Source organism: Aedes aegypti, chromosome 3 (genome assembly GCF_002204515.2).
Source record: "Aedes aegypti strain LVP_AGWG chromosome 3, AaegL5.0 Primary Assembly, whole genome shotgun sequence".
NCBI lineage: Eukaryota > Metazoa > Arthropoda > Insecta > Diptera > Culicidae > Aedes > Aedes aegypti.
Genome location: NC_035109.1, coordinates 380772480 through 380792361, shown reverse-complemented (window position 1 = coordinate 380792361; position 19882 = coordinate 380772480). Strand labels below are relative to the sequence as shown.

The following is a 19882-nucleotide window of genomic DNA, read 5'->3' as shown; positions in this document are numbered from 1 at the left end:
GGGGACCAAGTACAAATCTCGGGAAAATTGGTTTATTCTTTCATTAGATACGAAATTACATTACCTCCATTTTATTTTGATCAGATTCGATGAATGCTGTAAGCTGCGAGAGATATGTAATAAATTTACTTTGGATGATCAAAAAAATCGATAAAAGTATGCAGTCAGAGTGGACCAAGTGCTTATTACCATAATAGCGAAATTGATTAGTGCGCTAAAATGCGAGAAAATGAAAAACATTTAAAGAGTTTTGTCACATTTTTCGACATAGAATGATTCTTCTACTCATCCATCAAGGGAAATTCATAAATATTACTTAATTTGATGCATTTGATTTTGATTTTTGATTATTTCCCATATTTGGATGGGTGCTCAGAAATTGCAACATACTTAGCTCTAAACCTGAAAGCCTTAGGATAGTAGTTTGATGAACCTCAGTTCAACAGTGTATGGCGTTATTTGATTAAAATCCATTCAATCAGTCTCAAAATGGCCACCAGGGGCCATCTTACCCCATCCTACCTTACGATTCATCATTAGGGACCAACCACCGTTATAAACGAAAACATTTTGTATCTTGCAAACATCAATTTATTCAGCTAGCGAAACATTTATGAGGAAATCTTCCAGAAGCACAACTTTCTGTCCTGTCCAGCCACCACATATGGCAGTTGATAATGCCAGCAAAGTCCTCCATACAACAGCAACCGGGCTTCGATTTGCGGAACCTGATTCTTGGCGTGAATCACCTTAAGCGTGGTCCTCGGTCTGCCCACGCTGGCCACAATCGTCTCCGAATGAGGGGCGAACTTCACAATGTGTCCACAGTCCTCGTGAATCCTCTTGTTCTCTATCGGTCTGCTGGGTTTCTTCAAATCCCAAAAGACCAGCTCGCCCCCGGCCAGGGCAACCACAAATGCCGAATTGTGCAAACTCCAATCGGCATAGTTCAGCGGATTTTTGTTGCTCTCCACCGACAAAATCGCCACTTTCGATTCAACATTGTACAGATGTACGATTCCGCTCTTCTCCGCAATCAGTACCTTTCCAGGTTCATCCGGATGCCACTTGGCCGAAACCACAGCCGACCCGAAGAAGAACGTCGATCCCTTGGTGTAGTCCTCCTTGATCTTCCACAGAATGCACATATGGTCATCGCCACATGAGGCCAGATAATCCCCGTCCGGATCCCAGCTGACCTGATTGATATAGCTGCGATGTCCTTGCAGTATCTGAACCGTGTTGTTGTCCTCCAGGTCACTGTTGAATATCCGAAGATTGAAATCGGCACCCGCCGTACAAATTATGACCACCTTCGGAAGCACGGCCAGGGACGTTTCCGGCGCGAAAGCTACCGCGTGGCAACGGCTTTCATGGTGTATTTCCTTAATCTGATTCCACTCGAAACACTCGGCCTCGCTTTCCTCCTGCAAGTTATAACAACACCTCATTAGTTGAGGACACAGTTTACTCACCAGAATGCTTTACCGGAAAACGAACGACTCCCAGAATCAACTTGTCGGCTAGCGCGACGCAAAGCAGATTTTGAGACCACTCGTAGCTGGAAAGCTCGAACGCTACAATCTTATCCGGGAACGATATGGAATGAGTTGCAGGTGAACTGTTATTAATATCCATCCTTGGCAAAAGAATCTCCTCGAAACGGTGTAAAGATTAGGGAAACCGCGCGCGCAATTTGGATTGCACCCAGAATCGTTACTCGAACTCTTTTGGTAAACAATCATCGAGGGAAACGAAACGAACGCGAGTCCAAAGGAAAACCTCAAATTAAACGATGACAGATGTCCGCCTCATCGGTCCAAGAGCTGTACAGGCAAGAATGTCGGAGTAACAGACACCTTAGAAGATTTCTACTTAGGCTTTGTACCATTTTCACGCACGTGCAGTGCTGTTCTGAATAATGGGGCTCTGCACTGTTTTGATTTTGTGTGGGATTTTGACGTTTACTGGTTACGTTTACTAATTTTATGGGAGAGTAAAAGAGAGGGATTGATTTTGGTGCAGAGCCCCATAGCAGCGCATGTCGATTTTCATAAAAAATGCTCAACTTTGGTATGCTCTAGTTTTGATCCCTTTCAAGCAACCAAGTTGAAATTTTCTCCATTGAACTATAAATATGTTCAATTTTGCGATGCCTCGGTGCTCTTTTATCGGCTAATGAAAGCTCTGATTTTCATTCATAACCCTTCAAATTTTCATTAAAATCGGATTACTAGTTACAGAGATATCAATGGAAGAATTTTGTAAAATACTGGAAAAAATAACAAATTTATTTTAAAATATTCAACTTTTTACATTTTGATTAATTTTTCAGCTATTTTTAATCCAATTTAAGCTCTTTTTTTCATCAATTGAGGGCTTGTTCATAAATTTCATAACGCTAAAGGGGGTGGGTGGGTGTCCTTAAGATGTTACAGCTCATACAAAATTCGAAAATATTCATACAAAATGCGTTACAAGGGGGTGGGTGGGTATCAAAAATGGACATTTATAGCGTTATAAAATTTGTGAATGAATCCTAACAGATAAAAATCGATTTTTCCAAAATTCTCTAAAATTCCTCTTTTTACCCTTCTTACAACGATGAGAAGGGTATAAAGATCGTTTGGAAAACTGACTTTTGATCCGACATTTATTTACGAACTAACCCAGCGTTTGACGTTCGAATTCGTCCATCGTGCGCCAGAGTGTCGGACTCGAATCCATACCGACTAAATTCACCTTCGCCCACGAGCCATTCCCCCCGGAACTGCCTCTTGGCACTACTTCATGGGGGAGGCTATTGTGCTAACCGCTGCACTGCTCCTTGCGTCACTTTCTGCGTGTGACTCACGTGCATCTTGCACTCCTGTACTTCCTTTGGTCTCTTCGTACTGCAATCGCCAGAGTCATGTTTCTACTGCCGCTTCTGTGATTGCTACGCTTCGTTGCTCTGCTGCGCAGTGTTTGGGGGCTGGCATGTCGCCAGAGCCCTGCGCAACTTTTGCGCCTGCTGCTAATCCGCTGATTCTCGAGCTCTCCAGGTTGGACCAGTTGGATGATGAAGTCGGTCCAGCGACGGTTGTTGGGTAGCTTACGGTTCACTGGTGGTTGTCACGATCGCTCCTCGGCATACTCCCCGACGGTGGAGCTAGCAACTCCAGGGGAGAGTTCCCGACGTAGGAATATCTCCCGAAACCGTTAACGTTACGCGTTTATTCTCGCTTCACTGCTGCTGACCGGTGAAATTCCGAGGTCGATCCAGCGATTCCGCTTGAAGGATGGCTTCCGGTTCACTGAGTGCCCCGACGTCTTAAGCCGGTGACTCGCTACGGACATACGCTGCCCATAAAAGCATAACTGTCCCATATTGATTTTCGAACCAACACCTTTTTCATCGCAACATTAATGTTTTAATATGTACTTCACTAGGCATATGAAAATTTATACACTTTGTTTGAAAATGTTGTGGAAAAATATGAAGTTGGTGCAGTCCCATATTGAAAAATAAAGGCATAAAAGTCTCTATATGAACATTGAACCCCAATAGCAACTGCAAAACTGAAATTATGTTCAACTTTATTTTTTACTGATCAATATTAGCAAAATGAGTGTTCTGTGGGGTGGAGCTAAATGATTGTTGCATTCAAAAATTTACTAGAAAATTATAAACATCTGTGGGGTGGAGCTAAATGACTATTGCATTCAAAAATTTACTATAAAATTATAAACATTTGTATGAAAATGCAAACTTACAACTTTGAGCGCTGTTTTCTCAATGCCTACTGATTCCATATGGGACAGTTATGTCTTTATTGGCAGTACAGGTTCATTTACAAATTTCATAACGCCAAAAATGACCATTTTCCCTCACCCCATAACGCTTGTATGAAAATTCTACGGATTTTGTATGACCTGTAACATTTCGAGGACACCCACCCACCCCCTTCAGCGTTATGGAGTTTGTGAACAGGCTTTACTCAGAATAGTCCCCGACGGCAAATCTATCCTACTCCGACGAAGATTTCCCCGACGGAGAAAAATCTCCCGAACCGATGCAAAAATAAAAAAAATGTCAAAAATCGAACTTCGCACGTTGGTTTATCCATTTTTAGTCGCGAAGCAGTATAGAATTGCAGCGCCTAGGGTAAAGTATATAACTTGGACATGTATATAATTTGGACAGGCTAGTCGTGGTTCATTTAAAATCTTAACGTGAGCATATAAGGCATAAATCAGGTGATGTCCAAAATAGATTATGGTTTTTGTTCAGTTGATATAATTTGGCCATTTGATGAAACACACTAGAATGTCGCATGCATGCATACTTGCAGGCGTTTTTCGTGGATCTGATATTTGCTCGCATCAAATGAAATTATTGATTATCACTAATATACACTTTCAATAAGTGAAAAAATACATAAGTCACATGTAAACTATTAAAATTTTATGAAATGATCGTCTTTTTAAGAAACCATTGTATGAATATTGAGATAACGCCCCTATCCAAATTATATTCACGTGAGAGTGTCCAAAATATATATTTGGTGTTCGAAATGTATAACACCAAAAAACGCTATTTTGGAAGCATATACTACAGTTTGTAAGCCTTTTCTTTTCAGAAACTCAAAGTACAATAGGATATTGAGCATATAAGTAACATTACGTAATACATTATTAGTATCTAACGCAGTTAATCGATCGCCGCTTCCCGACATATCCTTAGCCTGTCAAAATTACATGATTTATCCTATGGCGCGCCGACCAAGAGTTGGCTGCAGAGGATTAGCCCTGCCGAGGCTGATCCCTTGTAACATTGTTTAAGTCGGAGAAACAGTTTGCCTAGGCTACTTCTGCTCAGGCTTGGGAACTGTGACCACTATTTACATCGATTCTGCCAGTCAACCAAAACACAAAGCAGCAGCAGCATCAATACCATCAGATGTTGCGCTGCCAACGGTTCACACACTGCTTGAATTTTTTTGTCTCTCCACTATGATCGTTTTCGGGCAGCCATGTCGAGGTAAATGATTGAAAAAAAATGTTAAATAATTCAATCGTTAATATTTCGCTTGTGTTTTCAACTAATTGAAATCTATAAGCTCTAACAGCAAGAGCACAATCATTCCGTTGCGATACATATAAACAAGTTCAATTTCATGCTACCTTTATCGAGCAAAAATGTAAAACCCCGAAAACCGCAAAAATCGTGTCACCACTGTGTTCGAGTTATTTCGCATTCGGGTTTGAAAAAACGTTGGGAAGAAAAAGATTACAGTTTTGAAGAGCCGTGACATTTTTTTGTTTTGAACGGTCATGATTCGCTTTGGATTTTGATGGTCGTTCAGAAAAATGTGAATGTCGAGGTGGTAAATGTTTGCTACAGTAAATTTCCCATCCCTGATTCTGCTACATGTGTTGTGCTATATGCACTGGCCCCTCCCCGAAGAAATACCGTAAGGTGGTTCCAAGGAGATAAGGGTCTGAGGCCAAGGGTAATGTCGATGCACTGTACACCACTTGATCAATTCAACAAGAATTGTTCAAGTACAGTGCATGGGCTGGTTTCAGTGGGTCGTCGTTGATGCGACATCCCCGCACTTCCCAAGCTACCTCTCAGGGAGCAAATTTCCCCTTAAAAAAAAAAACAGCGAGCGTTGATAAATTTGTGAATTCTCAGTATAATGTATAAGGCAATCCATGAGACAGCTGCGATCAGCTGGTTTTTTTGTTTACCATGAGCTTTTGCCGTTTCGTGATTGATTACATTTTGTTTACTCTTTTGTTTCAGTTGCATTCACACTTTAAGCTGTCAGTCCTATCGCGAAATGTCCTCAAGGACTACAAAACGCGCCGCCAACTTTCAAACCGACCGACAAAATCGTCTTCAGCAAACGAATCAAAGGAGGTGCTTTGCCGTTGTGTTGGTAAGACTGGTGAAACGTCAAATTCGCAGTGGCTAGTTGGCTGGCAACGATTTTGGCGAGGGTCTCACCGGCGACGATTACAATTCGTCGTGTCCGATGCGAAATTTACAATAATAATGTTCAAAATAGCCGCTGCGAACTGTAATCATCCTAAGTGTAACCCCTCCTGAACCTTTTGTGCGACCTGCGATTTTTTCGATTCTCTTTTGCTCCCATCCGTTTTTTTTTAAAACCTTTTGACATTCGTCATACGCAGCCAGCCATCCATCATCCTGCCAATCGGATTTTGGTGTTCTCGCGTCTCGCGCGTGTGTTGTCTCTGGTGCGTTGTCAGTCAGTGTGTCGTCCATCGTTTTTTAAATAAATTTTGCTGAGATTTTGTTCGACGGAAAAATCAGTATTTCGAACGCGTTTAAGTTTTTGCTATTTCGCTTGAAGGTTTGTTGGAAAAAAACCTGTATTGTGCATTTTTACCGGCGGGGAAGAAGCTTCCGCAGTGTGAAACGCTTTTCTTTCGGTGGCCGCCTGCTACCTGTGAAGTGATAATTTTCTCTAATCGGATGACGAAACACCCTTCGCTGATCCAAGTTTCTGAGTGTCGTCGTCGCTTCGCATCAGGGCGCTGCCATAGTAAACGCGTCGAGCAATGCGTGCGCGTGTGCGAGCCCGAAAAGCAGAATATCAACAACAGGAAATCCTTTGATCGCATCGCGTTCGCGGACGCGGACGCGTTACTATGGCCGCACCGTCACAGTGTTTGCGAAAAAGAATGGAACGTCAGAGCAAAGGATTATTCGTCGCTGCTGGGCTGCCATACGCGTATAGATACAAGCTTAGCAAAATATGAGAAAAAAGTTGGTCAAGCATAAAGGTGATGCGTGTGGTCGATCGGTCCATGATTCACAAAAGTGTGAATCGAAATCTGTTGGATCTTGGTTTGGTTGGGAGATCAGCTGGATGTGGGGTGTAAAATTGTAACTTTATTGTTGACGTCACGTGAACTCTCTGGTAATGATTATTGTTCAAATCAAAGAACCTTTGAATGAAAAGTCCCAAGATTTGTTCCTTGACATGGCTTAAAGTTGTAAATACTAACATGTTCTCGTTTTGCCAATAAATTACGATTACAATTACAAGAAGTTTGTAACAAATAATACAATCAAACTCTTCTTAATTCGATATTTCATATCTTGATATCGAGATTGAAAAACATAGTAAAATTTGGTTTTCATGGCTACCACGATAATCACTTGAAGTGCAGTTGCACTGATTTTGCGTTCCATCACTCGATACCTCCCTAACTTGATGCTACCTTGTTATAGAGAGTTGGATTATACAGTCATCTCCTTATAATGTTATTATCTGCTCTTCGACATCGAGCTACAGAACCATAGTCAAAGTTGATGATAAGCTAGAATGATATCCATGAAATTAGTCTTATAGCTACAGTGATACCTCCATGAGTCGATGTTCTATGACTCGATATCGACTCATGGAACTATACTAAACACAAAATTTCATGGTTACTATGATAGTCCCTAGAAACAGCTGTCCAAAGGATTGCTGTTCTATGATTCGATATTTCCATGAATCGATGGTCCCTTCAATATGGACTCATGGAGGTTTCACTGTACATATTTAAAACAAGTATCTTGTTTTTTTTTTGCTTCTTTACACCTATAATGGTGCACCATAACCTATAGTAGAGGGTCCCATAGGAATTCAATGGATCGACTGTCCATCGATGATTGTAGCACATTGTGGATACAATGCGATTCCGTTTTTAACAACACGATCGAATTTTTCAGTTGCCAAAAACGAAACCCTTTTTCTGATTTTATTTTGCAAAATTGGTAATAAGAATAACCTTAGGATGTTGTTGCGCTATTTACTAAATTTGATATTTCACACCCTTTTAAATGTCTGATTGTGTTCAAATATACCCTTCTATACAATTCGAACGAAAAATTTGTGAGGGTAATCAAGGAGTAGTCCTCAGAAGACATTTTATTAAAATCGTTGAGGAAATACAGAAAGAATTAATAAACCACTAAATTAGTGATTAAAAATCAAATGGATACTGCTAAACACAAGTTTTTCTTCTAGAAATGTCACATTATGTGAAATTTCTAGTAGATAAACTTTGGTATGTTTTAGCAGTATCCATTTGTTTTTTTTTATCTTCTGGCTGTCATTTGGCTTGGAGCTATCAGTTTATGAAGCCATTTGAAATTTTATGGAATAATCACCCTCATTCTCGTTTACGGCGGATCCAACTTTCGATCGAATCCATGGCCCACTTGATTTTGCTGGCGTAAACGGGAATGCGAAGCGACTTTCGATCGAATGTGCATTCGAACGTAAACAAGAATAGGGGTGAATATCTTTAAAAGTGTCTGAACAAAACCGATTGAATAAATCTGCAGCATGTTAATACGTTTAACGTTTCATGGAGGAGTTTTTGTGTGTATCCTGTTGGAGTTATTCATGCAATCTTCAAAAAAAATGTAATGCAATTCAAGGATCATTTCGAAGAATAAAAACAGAAGTCGTGTCAGAACGCCAGAGTAACAATTTATCTCTGGAAAATAAAAAAAATTCCAGAAAATATGTATGGAGAAACACCTTGAAAATTTATTGGAATATTTTTGAGAAAATTCCTAGAACATCTCTAAGGTGTTCCCTGAAAAATAAATGTTGGATTTCCTAGAAGGTTTTTTTTAAATGCTAGAGAGGTTTCTTGAAGATTTTTTTGTTAGTCAGCTTTATGACTCGTTCAAGGATTCATAACTTTGCTCAACGAATTCGTATCGGAATTTCCTTATCCTGATTTAGTAGAATTTTCAACAGTTTTTTTTATTCCCGAAATAAATTCTCCAGCCATTTTTTGTATATGTATTTTTATGAAACAAACTCCAGACCACTTATGGTCTTATGGAGAATGTTTATCCAGAATGGCTCTCTATTTAAGGTGAAGTCATGACCTCTCTCAGGTAACTCGTTCAACATATGTAATAATCCTTATAAACCAAAAATAAACTCTTTAGATAATTTTCAAAGGATTAAGACACATATTGTTGGGATTGTACTCATAAGCTTGTAGTCAAACATAGATCCTTGCAAAAACTTATTCTAGAGTAACCAATCCTAGATCAGTTCATCAGATGAAATCATTACAAACACCTCACAGGTTGTGATTTAATGAAAATCAGTTTGTTTTGTGTTGGAATAGCAGAAAAAGTATCAGCGTTTTGGTGAGGGGTCGTCCATTAAAGGGTTTATGAAGGGAGGGGGATTTCTTACGCGTCATACAAATTATTTTTAATATTTTCATACAAAAAATCTTACTGTGAGAGAGGGAGGGTCTAAAAGCGCCCAAATTATCTTGCGTAATTAATGGACAGCAAAAGGCGAAAGACAAACATTGAATGCCAAAACGTCGAAAGGAAAGAATTCCAAGGGAATAAAATTTCTTGGAATAATTCTCTTCTAAAAAAAAGAATAAATAATTAGAACGTTTTGGCTATCAACATTAGTGGTGTACCAAATGTACCATTTAGTGGTGCACCTAAGGGAAAACAGCTGAAATATAGTGAAAAATCATAAAATATGTAGTTGTACCATGTCAGCCGATGTAATACAAATCCTTCTATCTTTCAAATGTATGAAAATTACGATTTATTTGGAATCTCCCTGCAAAAATCCATGCACCAGTATACGGAACACTGTTCCTTCAGTGGAGGTGATTAAGTGATATCAAAACGTCGAAAGGGAAAAAAAGAAGAAATCGAGAAATACATGGACGAATAAAACACTATGTGCCAAACGTTATTAAATTGACCACAATACGGAACAAATAACTGGAGTACAATTCCAAACCAATGTTGCAAAATGATTACCTTCGACGTTTTGTCCATTTGAAATTTTGACCCTACCTAATTGTTTTATATAATTCTAATTCATGACATACTTCAATTCTATGGTTATAACAGGTTATAACTATCACTTTTCGATATTCAATTACGCCTAGAAGCACTGACATTGAGAATTGAACATAAGAAGTTGTAAATGAATTTTTTATTACTGGTGTCCGAAAACGGAAAAGGGATACCTTCAGTTGATTAATCATGATTTTCTTTGGAGAAAAAAGCACAACTTTTGTACTTTATGGATGTTTTTGCGGGGTCTTTTGACAAAAATGAGTTTTGCACGGCCTAAATTGAATTTATTGCATTTATTTTCAAAGCTACATTCACAACAATATGAAATCAACGATGAGAAATCCTACTGAGTGTCGGTGTTTTTAACTATACATCAAAATATGCAGACACTACCGATTATGCTCATCCCAAGAGAAGATATTTTCTTATCTTAGAACTCTTCAAATCATGATGATTTGTGTTTTGAATCGAACGTTTTCAACTATACCTAGCGAATATGGACATGAATCGATCGATAAACAGGTGTTCGATGGACAGCAATAAAACTGTGACATCTGTTCCTCTGTGATTTTACTATTATCCTCCTCCGCAATTCTACCCCAATAGTATCAGAGCATTGTGTGTACATGGTTCATTAATGTTTCTTGAATGTTTGTAAATAGACATGAAATTTACATCATTGCAGTTGGACCATTTTTGCCAGTGGACAATTGGTCTGTGTTCAGGCAGACCGAACTAGATGATATTTTGGCGTTCTACCAATACGTTAAGGACTCCATAATTTCTTATTTTTCCGGTGGTCCAGATGCAACATCAAATAGTTAATTTTCACTAGTACAGCAAATAATGCAAAAATTTAAATATTTAGAAGGACTGGCGTACGTTTTTCTGAAACCACAAAAAAGCACTTGATTCACAAAAGCAAAACCACAAAAAAAGCACTTGTCTGCCTGAACACCGACCAATCCGACCTAATTGTTTTTCGGTGTTTTTCAGTAAAAACAATTTGTTTTTTTCCTATTTGGAAAATATGATGTTCGGTAACAACATTTAAATTTCACCAAAAAATACACATGGGACACTTCCACTGTTAGTTCTCGATTACTTTTTCAAATCGACGTAAGTAACTTTCATATGGTTTTGAGAAAATTAATTCAAAAGAAACACAACCTGTCTTTTAAAACTGTTTTAAAATTAATCTACTTTTTAATTTTTTTTCGCCGTGTACATCGCTTAAATTTTGCATACATTAAGCTCGCGTTCAAAAACTAGGGAGTTCCTGTTATTTCCCACAAAAAAAATATTACAAAATGATAAGCCGATTTATTCAGTTACTTTCGACGTTTTTCTACCAGTGTAAAATCGGCTCAAGTAGTGTTTTGTTTTGATTCGTGGTTAAGTCACTTTGTCTCTCCATACAGCGGGGCGGCGAAAGTAGTGGTTAGGTTGCGAAAGTTGAGAATCTTACTTTCGTCGTTTTGTAAATCCGGAAATAAACGTTTTAAAAGTGAAAAATCGAGTTGGTTCAGAGCGCAACGTGTAGAATTTCGTCTGCGAAACACGTAGAATCGATAAAGTAAGTTTGTATACTTTTTTGACTTGAGTCTGTTAGAATAAGTTTTCGAGAGTTGATTGATACTATAATTTGTATTTTGGTAGTACGCATGCATTCTGGAGTTCGTGAAAAGTCAGTGAATGTTCTATCAAGTTGTCAACTTACGAAGCTTAAAACAATTAGTTCAATTACTAAATCGCCTAAGCGTTGAATAGTCTATTTCTATAGTTAGTTGTCGCAAGGGCAAGGGTGACTCTCGATTTCGTAAAATTCTAAATGTCTTCTTTTCCAAAGCCTCAAAATGCCATCCTTGCAAAAATTTTCATCTGGTAAGCCTTACATACCAGACGAACTTCACTTAACTTGTCATACCGGCAACTTGCCCGTTCGTCAGGCAACACGTTTATTACCGGCTCAAACTGCAATCATAGGACCCGCCACCGCATCACCGCTCGCAGTCAAGCGGAACAGAAGAAAAAGAGCTAGTTACTGTATATACCAGGGGTTGCTCAAGAAGACTCTTCCCATAACTGGTCCCCTGACTATTTCATCTTCAAGATCATCAAACTATTTTTTTATTATTTAAAATCTTCAAAATCCACTTGAAACATGTGTTTGAATAACTTTCTTTCAAATATTGACGTGAAGCAAACTCTATTGATGTTTTAATTATGATTAGAATTGTTTTGATCATAAGTTAAGGTTAAAATAGTCGATGAACTTCAATCACAGTAACAAGTTTTCATTGAATTGATACATTTTTACACAATAAAAATTTCTGATTTGTTTCACTCTTTGATAGACTAAACCAAAGAATGCCAGACTTACAATTCTTAAGTACCCTGGATACAACTACTACGTAGTAAAAGGAGCGATTCAGACAATACTTCAATCTTAGAGATTTTTTGTGAGAATTTTTAGTAGGATGGTCAGCACCAATTGTATTTATCAAGTTCTCCAGGAGACCTTTTGAACCAAAACTGACTTTTGTTCATAAATTACAAACGCCTAAAAAAAATCCTAGCCCGGCTCACAATATAGCTACAGAGATCTTGCCCGTAGTTCAGACAGGTTGGGCAGGCCTGGTATATACCTACATCTAGTGTACCGAAAGATAGCAGCACAGCTCACCACCGACATGAATTGACTGCCACCAACAGTAGATATCGTTCATTCGTTCGTTCGTTCGGTCGTGCCGTTTCCGATCGTGAATGAGTGACAATAATCGCGCAGATTTCTTCATAGTCTGAGTGCACAAACAGAGCAACGGGATGTGTGGAGCTGATGATTGAAATTATTATGACATGACACACCGTTTGATGTAGCTAGTGCTGGTCGGGTTGTGCGTCGAAGAAGCCATCTGGTCAAGATACGTGTGCGTTTTTATCTAAAGAATCCCATCTGCAGCGAATGTGTTTCGTTATATAATTTGGATTCCTCGCGAAAGGGGGACCCATATACCAGCATGTGGCCTAGCATGGATGTTTGCTGATAAAAAAATACCGTGTCACGCGCCAATGTGCGTGGCGACTTGTGACATTGATGTTCATCGCATTCTTAGAAGGGCTTCGTGTTTCTTTCAGGCAGGAGTTGTGTTCAAAACCGAAGAAATCAACCACAAGTGGTGAAGTGCTTATAGGAAGAAACCAAACAAAAAGTGTCCTGTGTTTGTGAATGGAATAACTACCAAAAAAAGCCGTCAAAACGGATCCAAGTAATAGCAGTCGTGTGAACAGCGACAACAGTGCCAGTAGCAGTAATAGTGAAGCAGTTCGTGCAGAAGGTGGCGGAAGTCGCAAACGAAAGTTAACCGCCATGTACAAGATGCCCGAGATTAAGCCGATTCCGATGCAACCCCAACAGCAGCTTCCACAGGGTGGAGGTGGCCCCAATGGGCGCCAGCCGAAAGCTACCCCCATTACGGATGACTACGAGATCTCCAACACCGTGCTGGGACTGGGGATCAACGGGAAGGTGGTGCAGTGCACTGCCAAGAAGACAAGCAACAAATATGCCTTGAAGGTGAGTAACAATTTGCCTACCTATATTGTCTCACCTAACATCCCTTTCCGATCATCTTGTTTGCACTTTCTACTCACCTCGTCATCATCTTCTTTCTGCCTACGCAAAAACTGTACCCGGGTTTTCGCTGACGCAATTTGCCCAATCTATGGTCAGTCACATCATCGCCTATAATCAATACCTCATTAGTCCGAGAGAACAAAATCATTTTGATACAGGTCGTTGTTATCATTAGCGAGCGTTTAGCTGCTAATTTCTGTTAATTTTATAGATTGTCAGCTGATCGCTATTAAGGGTTTGCTGCCACGCTTTACTGTAGGTTTTTTTTTCAATATGAAATCACTGCATACTAATTTCCCTGGGCTTGGGATTATATTTTCCAGGGAGCGATGAATTTTGATAATTGATCGCTGTTGTTAGTAGTTTTGATTAGATGTTGGGTAAATTTCAAAGCAATGGCAACCTTTTTATTACAAAATTTAGATTTTATCTTCTGACCTAAAGATTCTGGTTAAACTACTGTACTATGCAGTTGGGCTGCACTACGATATCACTCATCAAAATTACTTTCACTTCGGGAAAATATAATTTCAAACTGGCGAGAAGATTACAGACTGAGGGTGGGTTAGGAGCACAATCAGACCCTTGAATGTGCAATGTGGGGTAGTAATTGGGAATGCCATTGACGGTTTGTAATCTTCTACGAGGTTTTCGAAAACCAACAGGGCGCGTGCACCGGGTTGCGGATAGGAGCAAAGGGAGATCAATAGCATCTACCTAAAATAATAGAGCAAAAAGCCGTTCCATGATTAGGTAATGTTAAGCGATCTTCTATGGTGTTCTAGTACTATAAAATTCTTCACTCACTGGGAATTCTGGCCTTGATAATATCAATAGTGTTAAAAACATAAAATAATACCTAATACTTAATAAGTACAATGTAGCTTTAATGTAGTAATAAATGAAATAAAATCAATTTTCTATACTTGACAAGGTTTTGAAGACAATCAATGAGTGAAAGAACTACCTATTAGAAAAGCCACATCAGCTAAGTCTATACATATACAAATGTTGGTCATAGGGTCATGGCGAGCATTCGATATGTATGTCTATGACTGATTCTGATCTAATAGGGGCACTAGAAGACCACGCGGACAATTTCGAAACAAATTATTTTTATACATCGGTCTTACGTTCCGAAAGGCTCAGCTATGCTGCAAAGTAATTTTATAAGTTATTCATTACTGCTGTTTAAATGTTTATAATTCTAACAAAACTACATAATTAACTCATTACTAATCACTGTTCCTATATTCTCTTTCTCTCTCCTTCTTATCTGTTGCATGATTATGAGCATCACTAATATAATGCATGAGCATGCACAATAAGAATAATTTCAGGATTGAAAGCAGTACATGGATACCTGGATAGAATAGCTTCGAAAAGGGCGTAATATATAATATTTCTGGTCAGGGAAGTATTTCATCAAGGGTATGTAAAATTTTTCCATTATTAACACCTAGATCACATAAACAAATGAACTAATATCAAATATTTTTTAAATATTTTTATATAAATCAGCATCGTCAATCAGTGTAAAAACAGATAAAGTTTGTAAAGCTATCACCATCGATTAAATTGCGCTCTGTATAGTAATGTTCATTCAGTATCAAAATCTCCTAAAGCGTCGCATTGTGCCATCAGCAGCCCTTAGCATCACTCTCATATTGTTATTATTTTGTTGTTTATCAAATTTCTAGAAAGCGATCAGCATATTCTTTCTTACTTGTACAATGGCCGATCTATTTGGAATTTTAATAAGTCAAATCAAACTTCAAAACTCAAATTAAATTGCTTTCAGCACATTTACATTTTGCAGCATTAATCGCATTACTGTGTCAAGTCTTCTCCATTCCCTATACCCTACCCCAACCCTTCTTATCCTTTCCGATGGTGTTCAAGTGGTCCGCATAGACTATTACGGCCATTACCTATCCCTTACCCCGGCTTTGGACTGACTTGCGCTCTCATTGCCCCACCAAACGCTGCAAAATGAAAATGAAATATGAAATCACTGCATACTAATTTCCATTTCGAAGCATTTACGACGCTGACAACGATTTGTGACCCTAACTAATTAGACAGTAATCTTAAACGCCGGTCTCTCGAGAGTATCATGAGGTCTGACGTACTGGGACAGAGTCAGATTCTTAGCTTGGTATTCTATTTGAGAGCACTTTCACAGTGATTGACTAACAGCTTTCTTGGTCAGTCGACCATATTTATACATGCTAGCAATGAAACACTCTATTCCCTAAGATGTCGATACTTACTTGATGATTGTTTAGCAATAGCATTAACACAAATTCATAGGTGGTACAACTCTACACGGTATATGGGGGTTGCATATTTCCCGTCCATCACCATATACAACGATTAGGAACAAATCTTAATCTCTTAGACGAAATTGGCGCATCTCTTATAAATACATACTTGGTACTTGATCGGCAACATTTCGCTAGGGTTAATCTACGCCGTATGAGGTCTGTTCCACTTAGAATTTGACCAAACTAAAAGGAGGAAAAACGTACCGAAAATCTTATTGCATCATTTTGTAGCATTTTATTAAGCATTTATCGTAATCCAATGATGGCCGTGACAATGGCCGACTTGTGCACCTACTCGCGTTTTCAAAGGCACTAAACTAAAGAAATAGTGGGCAAACATTCCTGATCTTCTTATTTTAAGCTTTCTGCTAGTGCACTGAGCCAAAATATAAAGTACACTGTTGTTGAATGCTTCCTACGTGAGATTAGTGCTTTTGAAATTTTAGTCAATCTTAAAAGTTGCATTCCAAACTGTTTCACCTCGAAGTAAAAATTATATTTCTTAGCTTTTCAGTTGAGTTTTCAAACTTTTCAGGTAGTCATTTTTGCTAAGTCTGCATGTAAACTTTGAGTGTTGAATTTGTTGTGTAAGCTTCAGTGTGAATTGCTGAACTCATTTTTGAACTCGTACAGCATTACAAGAATAGTTTTTTGACCATAAATCATGTATTGCTGAATAATGTGCTTATTTCAAGGGAAATGGCATACATTTAGGCGTATTGTGCAGATTTACATAGTTTAGTTTTGCAATAAAATGATGATATACACGAGTTGTAAGAATGTTGCCATAATTTTCAGATTCAGGAGACCCAAATCTTGTAGATAGGGAAATTTTATATTCTAAAATATGCTTTTTTATATTGTGATCAATTTCGCCCCAATGTGTCATTTTCAATTTTTGTATTAAATCTAATTTTATGAAATGTTAAATTTTATTTCATAAAAAATCGATTACATAAACTGATAGAGATCAATGAAGTACTGATTTTACCGAAATAAGTTTAACATTTTTTTTTATTCCAAAGGAAAACATGACAAAAAGTTGTGAAATAGTGATCAATTTGCCCTCGGATTACGGTACACATTTTTTGGTTGGCTTATCCGAACTTGCTCATGATTTTCGTGTATAGTGGAATTTGGGGCTAGCCGGCCACCTGAAGCAATTTGCTCTCTAACTTTGTTCAAAGCTTCAACAATCCACCAGATTTGTATCATGATCTCGATATCGAGTTAGTGAACCATAGTAAATGTTGGTTTTCATGGCTACCTCGATAGTCCCTTGGATGGCAGTTGCACTGATATTGCGTTCTGTAAATCGATACCTTCCTTACTCGATGGTTCCTTCAATATCGAGTTATGAAGAATTGATTTATCATCCAACATAACGTATGTTTACCCCTCTCTTTCCCAAATGTTAGCTCCACTGGTTTTTGGACGACCTTGAAACAAACCGAATTAAATGAATACTTAGCAATAGTTACTAGAATATCATTATATACTCATCAGATTAATCCAAAAGTCAACTAACTATTGATAAACAATCAATTTACTATAAAAAAAAAACACAAAAATTTTTACACCGATTTCGAAAAATTCAACCATTGTTTGTTTAAATACTTTTTATAAAAACGCTTTTTCTTAAAGAAATAGTCGATCAAAGTCGCGGGAAAGAGAGTGTTAAGCACTATTCGGCAAGTGTGCCACCCAAATGGGGAATGACGGCCATCGATTAAATATTCTAAGTTCTAATTGCTTGCACAGCCAATATTGAAAAGCATCCTGGAAATACTGAAATTTCTTCCAGTATTTTCTGGTCAGCATTAATATTTGCAGCATATCAATGATTTGATACAAATATTAAAATGGCCAGGCCCACTGTGATGACGGCCATCGATTAAATATTGAAGAAAAAAAAAATTTTATGTTTATATTACCGTAAAAGTATTGCGCGGAATTAGGCTACGTCTTTTTTCATAATGCCTTAATTCCGCGCACTGTTCTTCGCATAACAACAGACAAGTAAAACATGCTATATCCGTCTTCACATCTGTCTATTTCTCTGAAAAGTAACTTCATGCATACATACGTTTCATGTACAAGCGAAATATCGGAAAAGCCCACTTAGGCAGCGTCCATAAATGACGTAGCATTTTTTGACCAATTTTTGACACCCCCTCCCCCTTCGTAGCCTATTTTGCCATACTTAATGGTTCTAGCAAAATCGTAGACTCCCCCTCCCCCTAAAATACTACGTCATTTATGGACGGTCCCTTACAGGGAAAAATACCATGTGGTTTATGCACAGCCCCAAGAAAAGAGTCTATACATATGTGCGCACAAAATTTACTTAGCATAATGAACCACACATAACATTACCAATGTACACTTGTTTATGATTCTTATCTATATTATACTAGTGGTCCCGGCAAACTTCGTCTTGCCATCAAGTAGGTTATTGAAACCCCTTATGAATCGTCCCATACAAAATAACAGTTCCGTTCAGTCCCGTTTTTCCTACTCTCCCGGTAAACACCCTGCAACTTTTATACACACAAATACGTCGGAACCCTTGACGAACAAAATGGAGAAACAATCATACAAATCTGTTGCCCCGTTCGTGAGCCATTTCGTGACATACAAACACCATTCCATTTTTATTTATATAGATAATCCATATAGAATTATTGGAAAAACAACATATGTTGTAATTTGTAGGAGACCTCACAAATTACGACACACTCTCGGGAAATGATTCACGGAAACGTTACGATCTCTACATAATTTACGAAGCCTCCATACAAAAGTATGATAATACGGGGGAGAGGGATTTAAAATGGCCATATTGTGTGTGACGTAATTTATGGATGACCCTTAGGTTCTTCTGAGGTTTCTTTTTTGCTTAAAAATTTAAGTTTCAGTTACCCGTGGCATTAGTGGATACCATTAAGGGGACACGGGAGACCGTGTTATTTTCCCTATCTTTTGTCTCACTCTAACAATTATCATCAAAACTTTGCCGAAGCAAATCTCGAGTTTTAGTGAACCGATGAAGCTGAAAATTTAATCGATTGTGCACCACATATATAGAATATAGTGATAAATTTTTCACATTCATATATGGAGTGGTACTTGAGATCTGCTTCTTCAAATGGATAGGATGATTATAATGACGTCCCGTGCGGCCTTAATTGATTTGCTTAAAACTTATTAATTCCAAGCAATAATGTGAACTGGTTCTTGTATTGTATGAACAGTGCAGAATACAAATAGGGGTAGTCGGGGCCTGGGAGGGAGGCACCGATACTACACACGAAATTGGATACAATTGTTTTCCAAATTGCAAGATAACTCCAGTTTGCCAACGACAATCAAGGCAGGCTTAGTGAAAATCGCTAGTTTTCATTTGTTGTGTACCTTCGATTTTGCTGGTCAAACATTGAAAAAGGGCCACAGTTTTCTATGCGTTTAATTTTCAGTTTTAATGAAAACAGTAAAAAGAGCCTTATTCCAATACGTTACATTCAATAAGAATAAACGGTGCTCTCGTGACGTTACTTTTGAATGTGCATGAATTGATTCTAATTCGATTTTTGCTACTTTTGATGAAATGCAAAAATATGCTTAGGCTAATTACGCGCTTTTATCATGTTTGTCCATTGTTCAAGATCCGGGCTCACAGTGACAGTTCGTGACAGCAAAATCTCGGCTCACTGTGACGTAGAGAAATTTTGTATTGGTTTCTCCCTCCCTGGTCGGGGCGGTTTCGCCAATGGGGTGGAATGATTGACATTGGCATGCAATGTGATGGATTTTACTAAGGTGGCGCAGATGATTGAAGCGTGCCACTAGTTCTCTCTTTCCTTCTCCCGCTGTTCTTATGCAGCGCAAATAGTGACGTCAGCGTGAGAACAGCGGGAGAATGAAAGAGAGAACTAGTGGCACGCTTCAATCATCTGCGCCACCTTAGTAAAATCCATCACATTGATTGGCATGGGGGTTTTTAAGGGGCCTTCCTTAGCCGAGTAGTTAGAGTCCGCGGCCACAAAGCAA

General features: G+C 38.5%; 2 protein-coding genes across 5 annotated transcripts in view; one reads left to right on the top strand and one right to left on the bottom strand.

Moving 5' to 3' along the window:
* Positions 1-573: 573 nt before the first annotated feature.
* LOC5571924 (nucleoporin Nup37) lies at positions 574-1756 on the bottom strand. Its single transcript, XM_001659971.2, has 2 exons — positions 1489-1756; positions 574-1427 (listed from the first exon to the last, which is right to left on the bottom strand). Exons 1-2 carry the CDS (start codon positions 1636-1638, stop codon positions 612-614), a joined length of 966 nt encoding a protein of 321 aa, XP_001660021.2. The 5' UTR covers positions 1639-1756; the 3' UTR covers positions 574-611.
* Positions 1757-6194: 4438 nt separating this feature from the next.
* LOC5571923 (MAP kinase-activated protein kinase 2) overlaps positions 6195-19882 on the top strand; it is a 58656-nt gene continuing 44968 nt past the window's right edge. For 2 of the 4 annotated variants that reach the window (XM_021852949.1, XM_021852946.1), the window contains exons 1-2: positions 6195-6365; positions 13007-13445. In XM_021852949.1, coding sequence (XP_021708641.1) covers positions 13239-13445 — 207 coding nt within the window. In that variant the 5' untranslated portion in view covers positions 6195-6365; positions 13007-13238. Of the gene's footprint in view, positions 6366-12577; positions 12799-12984; positions 13446-19882 lie in introns of those variants that run through there. The other 2 variants (XM_021852947.1, XM_021852948.1) reach the window with 2 other exon arrangements.

Bases quoted from the DNA above. Each gene is read 5' to 3' on its own strand.
- LOC5571924 (XM_001659971.2), bottom strand. From the start codon at position 1,638: ATGGATATTAATAACAGTTCACCTGCAACTCATTCCATATCGTTCCCG. The intron at 1,428-1,488 runs GTAAAGCATTCT...TATAACTTGCAG, and splicing joins TGGGAGTCGTTCGTTTTCCG to GAGGAAAGCGAGGCCGAGTG.